Below are 18,905 nucleotides of genomic sequence, written 5' to 3' on the forward strand. Positions count from 1 at the left end.
CGAGTCTGTTTGCCAAGGCATTGGCTAATATTGACGTCAATAGTCTGATCTGCAACGTTGGTGCTGTTCATTGTGCCCCAGTTGCTGCAGCAGTTGTTTCCACCGCTGCCCCTGTTGCTGCTAAAGAGAAAAAGGAAGAGACGAAACAGGAAGAATCTGAAGAGTCTGACGATAACATGGGCTTTGGTCTCTTTGATTAAACGTGCCGTGCAACAACATTGTTGCAATTTACAAAAAATAAATAAAAATTGAATATAAAAGCCGGCTGTTGCGGCTGAAGACCGTGAATTTGCGCAATCGGAGACACAGAAGAATTTTTTTTAAATTCTATGTAATCTTCCTGCCTGAGGGAGGCAGAAAGCAGGTCACGGCCCCCGAACGTTGCCATCACGTGCTTTGGGCGTGATTGCGAGTCCTCCATTTTGTCAGTAGCAAACAAGGTAAGAGAAAATGGTGGGTCGCAAACGTCGGCCGGATGCGCACAGATGAACGGGCACGCATGCGCAGTGAGGCCGCATTTATATGTTCGTGGCCATTTTGAAGGCTGCTCGCAGTGGCTGCTGAGGCTGTTGCACATGGATTTGCACGATCGGGAGCACCACGACGGACGGCTCCGCGACCCGTCCGCGGTTCGACCCCTGACTTTGACAATGCCTGATCTAAACAATCTCTCCCCCTATCCTCAGGGTCTAAGCTCCCCTCCCTCCAGTCTCAACTATTTCACCCCATCCCTCAGGAGCTGAGTGGTCAGGAGCTGAGTGGTTCTGGCAGAACTCAAACTGAGCACCAGTGAGCAGATTATTTCTGAGCAAGTGCCACTTCATAGCACTATTGATGACTCCTTCCATACTTAACTTTTTTTTTTGTAAAGTTTGAGTACCCAATTCATTTTTTCCAATTAAAGGGCAATTTAGCGTGGCACATCTTTTGGGTTGTTGGGGCGAAACCCACGCAAACACGGGGAGAATGTGAGAATGTGCAAACTCCACACAGACAGTGACCCAGAGCCAGGATTGAATCTGGGACCTTGGCACCGTGAGGCAGCAATGCTAACCACTGAGCCACCGTGCTGCACCTTCCACAGTTTACTGATGATCAAGAGTAGACTGATGTGACGGTAATTGACCAGGTTGGATTTGTCCTGCTTTTTGTGTACAGGTGAAAGTAAAATCGCCATAATCCCAGGTGACCATAGCTTTCCCCTTTGAGGGGGAGAGCTGACTGGTGGTGATTTAACTTGAGGAGCACCACACCTCAGGTGAGGGGCAAGGTTGAGAAGGCGGCCTTCATGAATAACCTCAGCCGGTATGGGAATTGAACCCACGCGGCTGGCCTCACTCTGCATCCCGAACCAGCTACCCAGCCAACTGAGCTAAACCGGCCCACTTGTATATAGGATTTAGCTGGGCAATTTTCAACATTGCAGGATAGAAAGCAGTGTTATAGCTACACTGGAACAGATCAGCAAGTTCTGGAGCAGAAGTCTTCAGTACTATTGCCAGAATATTGTCAGGGCCCATAGCCTTTGCAGTGTCCCGTGCCTTCAACTGTTGCTTGATATCATGTGGAATGAATTGAATCGGCTAAAGACTGACATCTGTGGTGCAGGCGACTTCCAAGGGAGGCTGCGATGCTTCATCCACTCGGCACTTCTGTCTGAAGATTGGAGCAAATGCCTCAGCCTTAGCTTTTGCACGGATGTGCTAGGCTCCTGCATCATTGCGAATGGGGATTTGTGGAGTCTCCTCCTCCGTGAGTTGTTTAATTATCCACGGCTGGATGTGGATGGGCTACCACTGTGGCACTGCTAGAGTGCCAGGCTGACAGTGCAAAGATACCCAGGTGTCAGTGGAAGTGCCAGTGTTATAACCTGGAGATACCTTACAGGGTGGGAACAATTAATTTCCCTGTGGACATTGCAGAATACGAGCGCTCCCTGTTAAGGGTGCAGGAATCATATAAACAACATATAGTTGTAGGGTATATAAAACCGGGCAGTTAGGCACTGGTTAGGCAGTTGGGCTCTACCTTGTGATGTCTATAATAGTGACACCAAATAAACTAAGTTTCTTTGAACAACTTGGCGTGGACTTCTTCATGGCCTGTCCCTAACCACCCGAGGCGGAGGGGGGGACGGGGGACGGGGGGGTGGCGGAGTGGGGTTTCCAGTGGCCTGGGAGACTCCCCCGAGTTGCTGTTACACCTAGTTCACATTTATGTGGACCAGTACTAATTGGCGCCCTGGTAAGGTCTCCCATGCACGGCCATTGGGTACAGGGCGCAGGAATATCCGGCATCTGGGTATTTAAATGAGCCATGAGGCTTATTTGAAATTCAGATCTGGATCGCGTGCCATTCACCAACGTGGTCGCTGAATTGCCCCCGATATCTTTTAATAGAGGAAAATGTTTAATTTCTCAGTGCTTTGAGATATGTTTTGAATGCATAAGAGATTTACATACAGTTTTAGCTTCTTTTTGCTATGCTTATATTACCCATCCAAATGTTATTGTTCCTGGATGTAATTTGGCTCAATTGAAATGTGCAGTTCTGTTGTAACCAATACCTGTCACAAATGCAATGAATAACTGTAAAACCCTTGTGGAATCTATTTTATCATTCTTGATTTTAAGCATAATGAGATACCTAAGACTGACCATTTAATTTTAACTCAGTTGCTCACAAACATCCAGAATCCTATATAAGGTAATTGTAGAGGGCAATTTGTAATTAAATGCATTTTTGAGAAAATTGGAGTATATCAATGAAACAAATCTGGTTGATAAATGGATGACTTTCAGAAGGTGTTTATTGCTTGTTATGAAGACTAAGGCATGGAACTTAGGCACATAGATAGGTAGGGAGTTGAGTAGAGGTAAATGGATGTTGGATGGATGTTCAGGGTTCTAGAGTATGGAGATTGGATCTGTGCTGGTGCCTTTGGCAATGTGAGCAGATCGACTTTTCAAGGTTGGCTTTGGACAAATGCACTCATCATCCCAACTACCCCCACCACTACCATTAAATACAGTGACAACTAAACACAGCCAGCATCTCTGACAGCTGTAGCAATGCAAACTACTTCTTTCATTCTTTGTGCAAAATACAAGCAGGGTATTTATTAATGGAAATCAGCCTGTGGAGATTACTGTTCTTTGCTCTACCCCTTCTACCAATAAAAGTATCGTCGAATAATTTAAGTAAATCATATAACATTCTGATTCCTCCAACCCTCTGCCTCGAGACCCATCCTTCAGTAAAGGTGCTGGTGTACAGTTCCATGGAAACTGAAAACTCTCCAATGCTTAAGTGTCAATACTCATATGTAAGCTGAAAGAACAAGCGTTAATATAGTGTTTGTAGGGTTTCAGGCCTGTCCATGCATACCAAGGTCACTGGACAGCAATCTGAAATTATGTATTTGCTTTGTTTGGCCCTTGTTCTGCACTGTAACCAATCACTATTTGTCGATGTATTTTGTCGATCATTCTTTTGTCTACTCTGTATGTTCCCTTGACCGCAGAAAAATACTTTTCACTGTATCTCGGTACGTGTGACAATTAATCTGTCAATCAATCAATCAATTCTAGTTGAATTTTTAAGAGGCAAATGTTGTTGTTTCTATTGCTGTTCTAGATCCTAGAATCTTACCTGACTGTATGGCATGAGAGGTGATGCATTTAACCGCTGGGTCATTTCTCATTCTAAATAATTTTAACCGGAAAGTAAACTTCTGATGTATTGATAGATTTTGTTTTCTGATATGAGCATGATTAGTTGGTGTAGATTGGCTAGTTTTCAGCATAGCAGCAGAATTGTCCTTTGGTTGGTGAAATGAGAAAGGCCTGCTGTTTGCAAACAGTGAAGTTCTGTCTATTTACCAGATGATCATTGTAGCATTACGTCACGGCAAATATATTCAACATTTCTGTGCAAAACATTGCAACTAAATTACTTTGCAAGAGAATCAATGTGCAATAATGGAGCTACTTACTATGTATGGTTATGCTGCAGCCTTTCGGTGAAGGCTGTGACTACATTTTTGTTTTGGTGGAAGCTGTCAGCAGCTGTATCTGGCTTCTACAGAATGGTTTCACAGCTGGGGTCATTCATATCCTGTTGAAATACTAAAATTCAGGATTCCATTACTTTTATTTTTATCAGATGCTTGCAAAAGCAAGTCTAAAAATTCACAAATGTAATATTCTTTGACACTGGTTCTCAGATTGACAGTGATATACATTTATTTTAAGTGGTATACCACAGCCCATAGTAAGTGCATCTTAAGCCACTAGATAATTACAGCAAGTCATTTTTTTCAGCAAGTTCCTTTGAAAGTAGTGAAACATCGTGGGCTGGATTCTCCGTTCCTGAGGCTAAGTGTCGACGCCAACGGAGGATCCGTGGTGTTTCACGACGGCAGAATTGGCACGAAACCCGTACCGATTCCGCTACCCACACAACGCATGGAAAATGTTTGGAGAATCGCCGGGTCCGTGCTGCACATGCGCAGGGCTGACAAGCTGCAGCCGCACGTACGCCTACACACCCCCCACACGCACCGATCGCGCTGGAAAAGATGGCCCCAGCTGTGCTGGATCGCGTACCTGCCCACCCCACAGCCCACCTCTGGCCATCCCCCACCACTCCCCCAGTCCTGGCAGGAGCCCTCCAACTAGCGACGCGGATCTCGGCCAAGTGTGGTGGTGCTGGACACTGTCTGCAGACCCCCTCTCTCTCCACAGCTCTCACGCCAGGTTCACGACTGCTGAGACCACACGTGGCCCACGCTGTGGGGAACTTGGTCCATCAGAGGCGGCGCATCGTGAGTCCCGCTAATGACATTCCAACGGGGTTGCACTGCAAGCAGTACGCGTCTCGATGACACCGATTTGGAGGAGGCGAAGCATCTGTGACCTAGGGTCAAATCAGCGCCTGCCGCGATTTTGGCGTCGGAAGCCATTCTCCGCCCGATCGCCGTTCTTGATTTCGGCGTCAGGCAATGGAGAATCCCGCCCTGTGTATTTAATAGCTGCAATTCTGGACTTGAAGAAATGTATTTATCAAACTAATATGTCCAACTGCAGTTAACATTTAATATATGCAGAATGCAATTTGATCGCACAATCCATGATCTGATTAAAAAAGGAAGCTGGTCAAAATGATTCTGGAAATGTTATTACAAATTGATTACATTTTAGATATGCCTCATTCATTATCTTTCAGGTGTAATAATTTTTATATTTATGATGTTTCTTCCACAGATTTCCTTTTCACAACACAGTAGCTTTATGGATCTAGTCCAATTCTTTGTCACATTTTTCAGGTAAGCTGATTTGCATTTAAATATGAGTTTATTTTAATTTTTGCGTGTCAAATAATAATTCATTATGTGGCATATCACTGCCTCCAAAAAAACCAAGTGCAAAGTTTGCAATAAAAGTCAACAACAGTATAAGTGCCTAGAAATATGAAACCATTCTGACGATTTGGTGAGTTTCTAACCCATATCCTTTTTTAAGGTTCTAATAAAACTTTGAAACAATTCTGCTGCCCAACCCAGGTTTTTCCATTTTTGTTGAGTAAAGAATTATTCCTTCTTTTTTGAGTGCTTCAGCTTTTTCTATTGACTGCACCACTACTGTGTTTTTTTTGATAAATTGGTGAGCTTAAGCATGATCTACCCCACGCCAAACCTATTCATTGCTTTTTCAGTTTGTATTCATCTTTGGTTTTATCCTAAAAGAAAACCATTCTCTGGGATATTTCCTTTTTATTTATAAGAAAAACTACTCATATCCAACTTGCCGTTTTATTTTGTTCTTCAATGAGAGTAAACTTAAGTTCCTCTGTCTCTATTCAGAACTTAATGATTTATGTCTTGGAATGGTCTCCTGATTTTCCACTGCCTGTGTCTTTTTTTACAATTTGCTAACTGCACCTGAATGTAGTATTCCATGGGTGGCTTCACAAATGTTTCATGCTTAGTAACAGTTTCTTGAATTTATAGAGATGATTCCACAATCTAATTCCACAATCTGGTTCTCCCAGGGAAGGTATCTCATGCAATTACTTTTGAGCAGCCTCAGATTCTCTGTAATGTTTTGTGATGAAGAACATGCCAGGATGCCTGAAACTTTCCAGAATGAGCCTTCTACTGGGAATGGTAAATTGGGGAATAGTCCTTATGTTCTATGGATCTAGCACTGCAACACTTTGTTCAAATGAAGGAGCAAGTGGAGTTTTTGTTTTTCACCTCCAATTTTATCCACTTTGACCATTCTTCTCTTGAAAGACACTGATTTGAAGTGACATTCTCCATTTTTTCACGTTAGTTGTAATTATAGACTAGATAGTGAATGCCAGTATGCAGTTCAAATAGAGTATAATAACCAAGCTCAATGCTTTCCAGTTCCAGTATCCAGAATAAGAATAATCAGATGCAGGGACCTTGGCAGGACTTTCCTCCTTTGCACCATGAGGACACTTGGGGCATTAATCAAACCCTTACTACCTCACCAACAGAAGTAAGCTACCTCAGCACAGGTTAATATTCATTACAAGACCTTCCCAGTCTAAATGGTTCAGTAACATATCAGATGGCAGCAGAGACAACATTTACAATGTTTTGTAATTACTATTACAAATTGTGTTAATATTATGGATGTTTAGACAACTATTACCACAGTGTTTTTCTCTGGACTCCTGCATTTAATTACTGGTCCTTCACCTTGTTACTTCAGTACCATTTTCTATAATCATAATTTTTTTCCTTTTATATTAACCATCTGTTATCCTGATTGGAGATGACAAGTTAACGGAGCTAAAGTTATCAGGCTCATGTTGCTATCTTTTGTTACGGACCGGGCGTGGGGGGGGGGGGGGGCATTAATTTAAACAGTCCAGATTTCCCATCTCACTACCCATCCATAATCAGAAAGATGTTTCTTGATTTTGGATTTCCCCCTTTATAAGTGGTAGATTTTTTTCCCCAACATTTCAGTTTGGAGTGATCCGATTCCGTATTAATGACCCTACAGCAAACTTGAGATAAGGTAAAATAAGACAGTTGGTTTATTTTTACGTGCATGCAAAACCTGGAAATGGATTTTACAATGTCCATCCTTTTACACTAATACTATAAAAGATAGATAAGGGAAAGAAACAGGTACAGGGCAAGACAATGATAAAAATAAGAGTTATGGTTTCACATGAGTCCAGAATCAAAAGTCCAATCGTGTATTCCTAAAGAGGTTAGCAGGCTGAAACTGTAACAAGATGATATATCTTCCCAGATGTGATGATTTCTCTGATGGAAGAAGGCATGTATAGATGGATGTGTCTTATATGCACAAATACTGGAATTGCAATGTTCCAGTAGAATATGGTGTCGATGAGGGTGAGGCAAATTACGTGGACAGAGCTCTTTCAGCTGCTACCTGTTGGGTGGTTAAAATGGTAGCCTGTCTAGATTCAGTTCCACACAGCAATATTACAGGTTTCATAGAATTTACAGTGCAGAAGGGGGCCCATCGAGTCTGCACCGGCTCTTGGAAAGAGCACCCTACCCAAGGTCAACACCGCCACCCGATCCCCATAACCCAGTAACCCCAACTAGCACTAAGGGCAATTTTGGCATCTAGGACTTGTGCTAAAAGTAAGAGAACTGTTTCATAGACTACTCAAGCAACAGCCTGACAGAGTCATAATCATAGTCATACCTTTCAGTCAATGTTCCACACCACTCCATCGTCACCCCTGGGTATGTTCTATCCCACTGTGGCAGCACAGCGATACAGGCATGAGGACAAGGCCCTGGAAATATCTTATCAAACATGGAGAAAGAAACCTATTGATTACTACTGACCACCCTCCTTTAGACAAAAGTGAGTAGGTCCTACCATCACTGAACGAATTGACCAAGAACTGAAAGACACTTCTACCAAACTGTGCAGCTGATGAGAGAACCAACGTGATGGAAAAGCCGACTTGACCTTGATCTCACAAATCGACCTGTTGCAAATGCATCTGCTCATGACAGTATTGGTAATAATAACCACCACACCATCCTTGTAGAATTGAAGGCCCACCTTCACACTAAGGAAACCTTCCAGTGTGTGTTGTAGCACTTCCACCGTGCTGAATGGGATAGATTCAAAACATATCTAGCAACTGAAAACGAGACATCAATGATACAGTAGCAGAATTGTATTCCATTGAAATCTGTAATCTCATTGCCCGGCCCATTGTAAGATTATACAATCGGATTGACATAGGACTATATGCATGCTAAACAACTGAAACGGTATGTTATAAACAGAGCTAAACAACCTCACAACCAATGGATTGGATCTAAACTCTGTAGCCCCGCCACATCCACTTGTGAATGGTGTTGGATTAAACAACAAACAGGGAAAGAATGAACCTGCGCATTGCCAATGGTGGTGTAGCCCAGCATGAGTATGCAACAGGTAAAGATTTTATAACCATCTTGTTTTATAACCATCTTTAGCCAAAACATTGAGTGGATGATCAAATTCAGTTTTGTTTTCAGATCCTCACAATCACCACAAAACTAATAGAAGTATAAACATATGAATTAGGAGCAGGAGTAGGCCACTCGTCCCGTCAAGGCTGCTCCACCATTCAATAGGATCATGACTGATCATGGCTGACCTGATTGCAACCTCAACTCCACTATTCCACGTGCCCCCAATAACCTTTCACCAGCTTGTTAATCAAGAATCCATCTAGCTCTGCCTTAAGGATATAGTAAGAAGTCTTACGACACCCGGTTAAACACCAGGTTTGTTTCGAATCACTAGCTTTCGGAGCGCAGCTCCTTCATCAGGTGAATGAAGAGGTGGGTTCCACAAACACGGTTCCCTGTCCCGGAGAAGCGGAGTCAGCGTCAGGTGGCTGGACGGGGAGGATTTGGAAACACTTTGTGGATCCGCAAACCCTTCAGAATCATTGTCAGCTCCCTGGTTTGTGAGCTGACATGCACAGTCCCCGGGGATGGACTTTGCACCGTCTGGATCTGTAAAGACTTAATTACCTGCAAAGACTCGCATTCAAAGTATCATCTTGCATCATTGAACTTGTCTATATATGTGTTTGTGGAACCCACCTCTTCATTCATATGATGAAGGAGCTGCTCTCCAAAAGCTAGTGATTCAAAACAAACCTCGTGGTATAAGACTTCTTACTGTGTCTATCCCAGTCCAACGCCGCCATCTCCCCATTAAGAATATGCAAAGACTCTGCTTCCACTGTTTATTGAGGAAGAGAGTTCAAGTCAGTGACGAGAGATCAGTGTTCTGCAGCCAATCAATGACATTATTTTAGTTTTCTCCCAGGCTCCATGTTCTACTGGCAATAGCTACAAAAGAATCAGAATTATTTTAATCCTTTTCATGAGATGTGGGCATCATTGGCAAGGCCTGCAACAGTTGCCCAGCCCCAATTGCCTTTGAACTGAGTGCTTTGCTAGGCCATTTCAGAGGGCAATTAAAAATCAACCACATTACTGTGTCTGGAGTAATACGTAGGCGAGACCAGATAAGGACAGTAGATTTTCTTCCCTAATGGGCATAAGTGAAACTGCTGTGTTTGTAATGACAATCAATGATAGGTCACTAGCCGTGGTGGGATTTGAGCCAATGCCCCCTCCCCCTGAGCAAAATCCAGTTTTCGACTAATTTGATTCATTCCATGTAATGTTAAGAAATGGAAGAGCTGTCTGGATACAGTAAAGCCTGTGCCCTTGAAAATCCCCCAGCTACAGTGAAGAAGACTTGTGCTCCATTACTGGCTGAGCCAAGTGGCTTTGCAGCTACAGTATTGACATCTACCCAATAAGGTGATCTTATTGACGGGATAGATATCAGGTGGATGTTTTCACTTGTTGGGGAGTCTAGAATGAGGGGAGACTGTTTAAGAATGAGGGCAGGGATTTCTCTTTAACCGTTGCCAGAATTGAGAAACGCAATTGGACGGATCATCTGTTTTGACGGCGAAATCGTGGCGGCGCCGGTTCACGCCAAATCGCAATTGTCCAGGGCCTCGACAGTGGAGTCAATGCTTTCCATTCCGCACATACAGTAAACCCCGTTGGCATGTCATTATTGGGCCTGACCCGGTATCCCGGTATTCTCAGGAGCCTCCGCGATTCTCCGCCTCCACTGGGGGGGAATTCCCCACGGCAAGGGTTCACTTGTGCGTTTAAAAATCGAGAAACAGGCACCGTGGCTAGGGAGAGGGAAGAGGTAGGACACGGGGAGGCGTGTACGTAAGCTGTCGGGCTGGAGACTGGCTGGGATGGGGCGGGGGATGCACTGTCAGGACCTGAGGTGGGGTGACCCCCCCCCCCCCCTCCGCCGCCGATGGGACTGGGGCAGTGTACAGGTACAGACCGCCATTGACGTGGCCTGCAAGGCAGCCATTTTGCTGTGCACCCCACTGACCATCCACCTTGACCCCTGGTTCTGCACAGTGACACTGACCATATGCGTACAATGGCTTTGGCACGTCATCGGCAAGCCCTCCCTGATGCCCGTTAGGGCGAGTTCCCAACCGCGCGGTGATGTGTGGTCTGAGCAGTCGGGAACCCAGCATGGCAGCTGCGGATTGTGAGGGCTTCCCCGAGGGCTGGGGGACTGGTGGGGGTTGGCCAGGGGGTGGCCCTTGGGGACGTGGATGGCGGGTCGGGTCCATGCACGGCCGGTGCCATGTTGTACGGTGCGACCGCTGCAGGAGCTGGGAGTTTCACCCGGTGCCGTTGCTAGCCCCTCACCGGTCCCGGAATCGGTGAGAATTCAGAACTGATTTTGGTGTCGTAAAATGCCCGCAAATTCTCCGTTTGAGCCGGCACTTAGACACTAAAACAGAGATCCAGTCCCTTATCTATTTTCTTCTTTTTGACTTGCATCATCCATTTGGAGGACTGTGCTTTGATATTAACTATATACTTCTCTGTTATACCTATTAAATTCATATTCATCTGTTTATTGACTGGTGTTGTTTACTCTTTTCTCTATCTGTCCCATTTCTTTTCTTGTTTCTGTGATTTTAAAATTCAATTTCCTGTACAAAGGTGGTAAAGTGCTTTGACTGTCCGAAAAATTTGTAATAAAACACTTTAGTTGGAGGTAAAACAATGAGTTACCATAATATTTAGCTGCATAACATTTAGATTTCTGACCTAGTCCTGTCTCTGTCTTTCCTTTTCAAGATACTTACACAGTTTTTTGAAGTGTTTCCGGTTATCACTGTTCTTTGTTCACTTATCATTCCTGTTTCCTTTGTTTTTATATCCCTGATTATGTGAATTACACAGGTTTCTAATTTAAATTGCAAACATAAATCTGCTTGAGGAAGTGTGCATGATACTATATTTGTGTGTCAAGCATAATTCGGGGGAACCTATCCTGCCTGCGTAAAATGCATGCATTTAAAATAGCTGCCCAAACATTTGCGGCAAATTCCCACTCAGTGCACTGCACTTATCAGTTGCAGTTATTATTCTTTGAGCCATCTAATGGTTACAAAACGTCTGGTAAGATTTCATCTGAATGGGGAATAAAACCTAAATGGCTAGCTACAACATTTAAAAAAGTATTTTATTTTCTTTCCTTTTATGGTTTCCTTCAAGTCTGTTTGTTACCAACTCAGAGGTACTCCTGCTGAGAAGTAGCGATGTAAAAGCCGGTTGTAAAGATAATAAATAATTGCTACCACTAATAGTTGACAAAGACAGAGACGTGGAGTGGAATGATATGGATTTATTTACCCAAAGCTCTAGGGAGATTGCTGGAGGAAGGGAAAGTTCTGGAAGAGTTCTAACTGAAAATTGTTGTAAGAACGTAGTTTCCCACGTGCACGGAATCCAACAAATGCAATTTGCTGTTTTGTAGTTTGTGTGCACAGAATGTGAAAAGATTGGGCGTGCTTAAACTAAAGGAATCTGAGCAACGCAAATACCAGATAATTCTTCATGATGTTCGCTTCTCTTCAATGCCGGTATATGTAGATTGGCAGTGGATGATTGCTTTACCCGCTTTGAGATGCAGAATAAACCTATTTAAACAAATTTGGATTGTGGATGAGAACAATTCATTAATGTTGGGGTGCGCGGTTACAAAATGTTCACAGAATTAAAATATTTTTGGCATCAATGAGGAGCTGTTACGAACCTGCCAAAATGGGGTAAAATAATAAATCTTCACACCAGGCAATAATACTATCCTTGGTTATATAAAATGACAATCGACTTTCAAAGTATTGTGGCAGTCTCGGCACGAAGTGTGCCAGCAGAGGTCTCAATGAAATGAGGGACATCAAGAAATGAACAACCTCTTTACAACTATAAAGAAAAAAATGCAGTTCCTTGTTCCGAATTACAATACTTTTTTAAAAATAATATTTTATTAAGGTATTTGAAAATTTTTATAACAGTAACAAAAACAACGACATCAACATGGTAAAATAAACATTTCCTCCCCCCCCCACCAGCCCAATCCTCACACACCTCAACCAGACAACAACAATACGCCCACTGCTCCCCCCCCCCCCCCCCCCCACCCCTTGGAATACTGCATCTGCTGACATTTTTAATTTTCCCCGAGAAAGTCGACAAACGGCTGCCACCTCCGGGAGAACCCTAACATTGACCCTCTTAAGGCAAACTTTATTTTCTCGAGACTGAGACACCCAGCCATGTCACTAACCCAGGTCTCCACACTCGGGGGCTTCGGGTCCCTCCACATTAATAAGATCCGTCTCTGGGCTACCAGGGAGGCAAAGGCCAGGACGGCCCGATACTCCACAAGTCCGGTGGTAGTGGCGGCTCTGAGGATCTGGGGGCAGTGGAGGAGATATAAGAGAGTGGAGGGAGCATCGATTTGGACCCCGATTTATAACAACCACAGGTTTGTACCGGGTAGGCTAGATAGCGGGTTCCAGAGTTGGCAGAGGGCACGAATTAGAAGGATGGGGGATCTATTTATAGATGGGAGCTTTCCCAGCTCTTTCGTCCCCTTAACACCCGGATCTTTCGACACTCCAAAGATCGCTACCTCCGGTCTCGGCACCACCCGCGTTTTTAGCATCGTGGACATTGCCTTAGCAAAACCCTGCCAATACCCTCTAAGCTTCGGGCAGGCCCTAAACATGTGGACATGATTTGCTGGGCTTCCCGCACACCTCACACACCTATCCTCTGCCCCGAAAAACTTGCTCATCCTAGCCATTGTCATGTGTGCCCGGTAGACTACCTTAAATTGTATCAGGCTAAGCATGGCGCACGATGAGGAGGTATTAATCCTGCTTAGGGCATCCGCCATAGACCCGCCTCTATCTCTCCTCCTAGCTCATCCTCCCACTTGCCCTTAAGCTTCTCCGCCTCCGAAAGTTCCTGGTAAATATCCAATACCTTCCCCTCTCCCACCCAGGTACTGGAAACTGCTCTATCCTGTATCCCCTGTGGCGGCAGCAGCAGAAAGGCCGGCACTTGTTTTCTCAGGAAGTCTTGCACCTGCAGATACCTAAAACCATTTCCTGCTGGCAAATTAAATTTATCCTCCAAAGCTTTCAAACTGGAAAAGCTCCCATCTATAAATAGGTTCCCCATCCTTCTAATTTCTGCCTTCTGCCAACTCCGGAACCCGCCATCTAGCCTATCCAATACAAACCTGTGGTTGTTATAAATCGGGGTCCAAATCGAAGCTCCCTCCACTCTCATGTATCTCCTCCACTGCCCCCAGATCCTCAGAGCCGCCACTACCACCAACTTGTAGAGTATCGGGCCGGCGAGAACGGCAGAGGTGCCGTTACCAACGCTCCCAGACTGGTGTCTTTACATGACGCCGCCTCCATCCGTTCCCATGCCGACCCTTCCCCCATTACCCACTTCCTGATCATGGCTATATTACTATATTAGCCGGCCAGTAGTAATTGCAGAAGTTCGGCAGCGCCAACCCACCTCCCCCCGACTGCGCTCCAGCAACCACGCGTGGTTTTACTCGCCCACACAAAGCCCGAAATAATCTTATTCACCTGCTTGAAAAAGGCCTTAGGGATGAAGATGGGGAGGCACTGAAAGACAAACAGAAATCTGGGGAGGACCGTCATTTTCACAGTCTGTACCCTCCCCGCCAGTGATAGCGGAAGCATGTCCCATCTCTTAAAGTCCCCTTCCATTTGTTCTACCAACCGGGATAGGTTTAACTTGTGTAGTACCTCCCATTTCCGGGCCACCTGGATTCCCAGATTTCGAAAGCTCTTCCTTACCATTCTAAGCGGCAGCTCTCCCAGTCTCTTCTCCTGTCCTCTTGCCTGGATCGCAAACATCTCGCTTTTCCCCATGTTCAATTCATACCCCGAAAAATTGCAAAATTCCCCCAAGATTCGCATTACTTCCCCCATCCCCTCCAATGGGCCTGAAATGTACAAGAGCAGGTCATCTGCGTAGAGTGTGACCTGGTGCTCCCCCCCCCCCCCCCCCCGCCCCGCCCCCCTCCCCTGAACCAGCCCTTTCCAGTTCCTAGAGGCTCTTAACGCCATGGCCAATGGCTCTATGGCCAGAGCAAACAGTAACGGGGAGGGGAGGCACCCTTGTCTCGTCCCTCGGTGTATTTCAAAATACCCCGACCTCAGCCGGTTCGTACGCACACTCGCTACTGGTGCCTGATAGAGCAACCGCACCCAGTCAATAAAGCCCTCACCAAACCCAAACCTTCCCAGCGCCTCCCACAGGTAATTCAACTCCACCCGATCAAAAGCCTTCTCCGCATCCATTGCTACCACCACCTCCGCCTCTTCTCCTGAGGGCATCATAATAACATTTAGAAGCCTTCGAACATTGGCCTTGAATTCCCTGGCCTTAAAAAATCCCGTCTGGTCTTCCCCTATCACCCCCGGACACAGTCCTCTATCCTTGTGGCCAGTATCTTCGCCAGCAGTTTGGCATCCACATTCAGTAGAGAAATCGGCCTGTATGACCCGCATTGCTCCGGATCCTTCTCCCATTTCAAGATCAATGAAATCGATGCCTGCGACATTGTTGGGGGGAGGACTCCCTTGTCTCTTGCTTCATTAAATGTCCTCACCAGCAGTGGGCTCAATATAGAACATAGAACATAGAACAATACAGCGCAGTACAGGCCCTTCAGCCCACGATGTTGCACCGAAACAAAAGCCATCTAACCTACACTATGCCATTATCATCCATATGTTTATCCAATAAACTTTTAAATGCCCTCAATGTTGGCGAGTTCACTACTGTAGCAGGTAGGGCATTCCACGGCCTCACTACTCTTTGCGTAAAGAACCTACCTCTGACCTCTGTCCTATATCTATTACCCCTCAGTTTAAAGTTATGTCCCCTCGTGCCAGCCATTTCCATCCGCGGGAGAAGGCTCTCACTGTCCACCCTATCCAACCCCCTGATCATTTTGTATGCCTCTATTAAGTCTCCTCTTAACCTTCTTCTCTCCAACGAAAACAACCTCAAGTCCATCAGCCTTTCCTCATAAGATTTTCCCTCCATACCAGGCAACATCCTGGTAAATCTCCTCTGCACCCGCTCCAAAGCCTCCACATCCTTCCTGTAATGCGGTGACCAGAACTGTACGCAATACTCCAAATGCGGCCGTACCAGAGTTCTGTACATCTGCAACATGACCTCCCGACTCCGGAACTCAATCCCTCTACCAATAAAGGCCAACACTCCATAGGCCTTCTTCACAACCCTATCAACCTGGGTGGCAACTTTCAGGGATCTATGTACATGGACACCTAGATCCCTCTGCTCATCCACACTTTCAAGAACTTTACCATTAGCCAAATATTCCGCATTCCTGTTATTCCTTCCAAAGTGAATCACCTCACACTTCTCTACATTAAACTCCATTTGCCACCTCTCAGCCCAGCTCTGCAGCTTATCTATATCCCTCTGTAACCTGCTACATCCTTCCACACTATCGACAACACCACCGACTTTAGTATCGTCTGCAAATTTACTCACCCACCCTTCTGCGCCTTCCTCTAGGTCATTGATAAAAATGACAAACAGCAACGGCCCCAGAACAGATCCTTGTGGTACTCCACTTGTGACTGTACTCCATTCTGAACATTTCCCATCAACCACCACCCTCTGTCTTCTTTCAGCTAGCCAATTTCTGATCCACATCTCTAAATCACCCTCAATCCCCAGCCTCCGTATTTTCTGCAATAGCCTACCGTGGGGAACCTTATCAAACGCTTTGCTGAAATCCATATACACCACATCAACTGCTCTACCCTCATCTACCTGTTCAGTCACCTTCTCAAAGAACTCAATAAGGTTTGTGAGGCATGACCTACCCTTCGCAAAGCCATGCTGACTATCCCTGATCATATTATTCCTATCTAGATGATTATAAATCTTGTCTCTTATAATCCCCTCCAAGACTTTAACCACTACAGACGTGAGGCTCACAGGTCTATAGTTGCCGGGGTTGTCTCTGCTCCCCTTTTTGAACAAAGGGACCACATTTGCTGTCCTCCAGTCCTCTGGCACTATTCCTGTAGCCAATGATGACATAAAAATCAAAGCCAAAGGTCCAGCAATCTCTTCCCTGGCCTCCCAGAGAATCCTAGGATAAATCCCATCAGGTCCCGGGGACTTATCTATTTTCAGCCTGTCCAGAATTGCCAACACCTCTTCCCTACGTACCTCAATGCCATCTATTCTATTAGCCTGGGGCTCAGCATTCTCCTCCACAACATTATCTTTTTCCTGTGTGAATACTGACAAAAAATATTCATTTAGTATCTCGCCTATCTCTTCAGACTCCACACACAATTTCCCATCCCTGTCCTTGACTGGTCCTACTCTTTCCCTAGTCATTCGCTTATTCCTGACATACCTATAGAAAGCTTTTGGGTTTTTCTTGATCCTTCCTGCCAAATACTTCTCATGTCCCCTCCTTGCTCGTCTTATCTCTGAAATATCTCTGAAAACTTCTTATAGAATTCCATCGGGTAGCCATCAGGCCCCGAGGCCTTGCCCGACTGCATGCCCTCCAGCCCCTTGATTATTTCCTCAATCTCAATTGGGGCTCCCAGCCGCTCCACCAGGCCCTCCTCCACCCTCGGGAACCTCAACTGATCCAGAAATTGCCTCATCCCCTCCACCCCAGCCGGGGGTTCCGACTCATATAATTTACTATAAAAGTCCTTAAACACCTCGTTCACCCCTGCTGGGTCCAGAACAGTATTACCGCCTCTACTCTTTACTTTACCTATCTCCCTGGCCGCCTCTCTTTTCCTGAGCTGGTGCGCCAACATTCTGCATTCAACATTTCCCCGTCCTCATAGATCGCCCCTCTTGCCTTCCTCAACTGTTCCACTGCTTTCCCTATGGTCAACAGCCCAAACTCCAACTGTAACCTCCACCGCTCCCTCAGTAGCCCTGCGTCCGGGGCCTCCGAGTATCTCCTGTCCACCTGTAGTATCTCCTCCACTAATCTATCTCTCTCAGCCCGTTCCACCTTTTCTCTGTGGGCCCGTACCGAGATTAATTCCCCTCTGACTACTGCCTTCAAAGCTTCCCAGACCGTCGCTGCAGAGATCGCCCCCGTATCATTTGTTTCCAGGTAGTTCTGGATGGACTTGTTAACCCGCCCACAGACCGCCTCGTCCGCTAGCAATCCCACATCCAGTCTCCACAGCGGGGGTTGCCCTCTCTCCACAGTAACCTGTAGATCCACCCAGTGCGGGGCATTATCCGACACTGCAATTGCCGAGTACTCAGTATCCACCACCTTCGGTATTAGCGCCCTGCTCAGAACAAAAAAGTCGAGACGAGAGTATACCTTGTGGACATGTGAAAAAAAGGAAAACTCCTTCGTCCTCGCCCGTGCAAACCTCCATGGGTCTATTCCCCCCCATCTGTTACATAAAACCCTTCAATTCCTTTGCCGCAGCCGGCCTCCTCCCTGTCCTGAATTTTGACCGGTCCAATTCCGGATCAATGACTGTGTTGAAGTCCCCTCCCATGATCAGGTTATGTAACTCTAAGTCTTACCTAACACCCGCCTCATAAATTCCACGTCGTCCCAATTCGGAGCATATATGTTCACAAGTACCACTCACACCCCTCCAGCTTCCCACTCACCATAATGTACCTACCCTCCTTGTCTGACATGATTCTCCCTGCCTCGAATGCCACTCGTTCATTTATCAAGATCGCTAACCCCCTGGTCTTTGAGTTCAGTCCTGAGTGGAACACTTGGCTAACCCACCCCTTCCTCAATCTCATCTCGTCTGTAACCTTTAGGTGTGTCTCTTGTAGCATTGCCATGTCCGCCTTCAGTTCCCTCAAATGCGCGAACACGCGAGCCCCCCCCCCCCCTGCCGACTAGCCATCACCATTTTTAGGCCAGCCCTCCACTTCCTCGAGTCCCACTCGGGCTGTCACCGTTCCCGACCTCCCATTTTTCCCCTAGTAACAGTTCCTCCCCTGTCAGCAAAGCAGCCCCCCCCCCCCCCTCCCCAGCAACAACACTAAAAACCCAATCCCTCAAGTCAAGCTCCAGCTTAACACGTGTCCACTCCCCACTGCGCTTCCGAGAGTCAGCTGACCCATGCTGATTCGATAGCTCCCGCCCCTGGCACCAAGCAGTCTGTCTCCCTATTGTACTCTCCTCTCCCCCCCACATGAATAAACATTTTAAAAGCATCACATTCCCCAGTAAACAAACAACAGAAAAAAAACAGTGAAGACACAATCACATTAGAAAAATAGGCACCCAAATAGCAGAACTGAATTCAAAGCCCAATCCCCCCCTCTAATAAGGTCCCTGCAAGACAGATCAACCCTTAACCATCCACACAGCCCATTATTTCACATCGAGCTACTTAAA

The 18,905-nt window shown here is 45.9% G+C and overlaps 1 protein-coding gene across 1 annotated transcript in view; it reads left to right on the forward strand.

The window, feature by feature from the left end:
* Positions 1-18,905, forward strand: part of atrnl1b (attractin-like 1b) — a 1,392,850-nt gene that overhangs the window by 847,922 nt on the left and 526,023 nt on the right. Inside the window, exon 25 of the mRNA XM_072479459.1 lies at positions 5,265-5,326. Within this exon, the coding sequence (XP_072335560.1) occupies positions 5,265-5,326 (62 nt within the window). The remainder of the gene's footprint in view (positions 1-5,264; positions 5,327-18,905) is intronic.

This window comes from Scyliorhinus torazame, chromosome 16 (genome assembly GCF_047496885.1).
Source record: "Scyliorhinus torazame isolate Kashiwa2021f chromosome 16, sScyTor2.1, whole genome shotgun sequence".
In the NCBI taxonomy this organism is placed as follows: domain Eukaryota; kingdom Metazoa; phylum Chordata; class Chondrichthyes; order Carcharhiniformes; family Scyliorhinidae; genus Scyliorhinus; species Scyliorhinus torazame.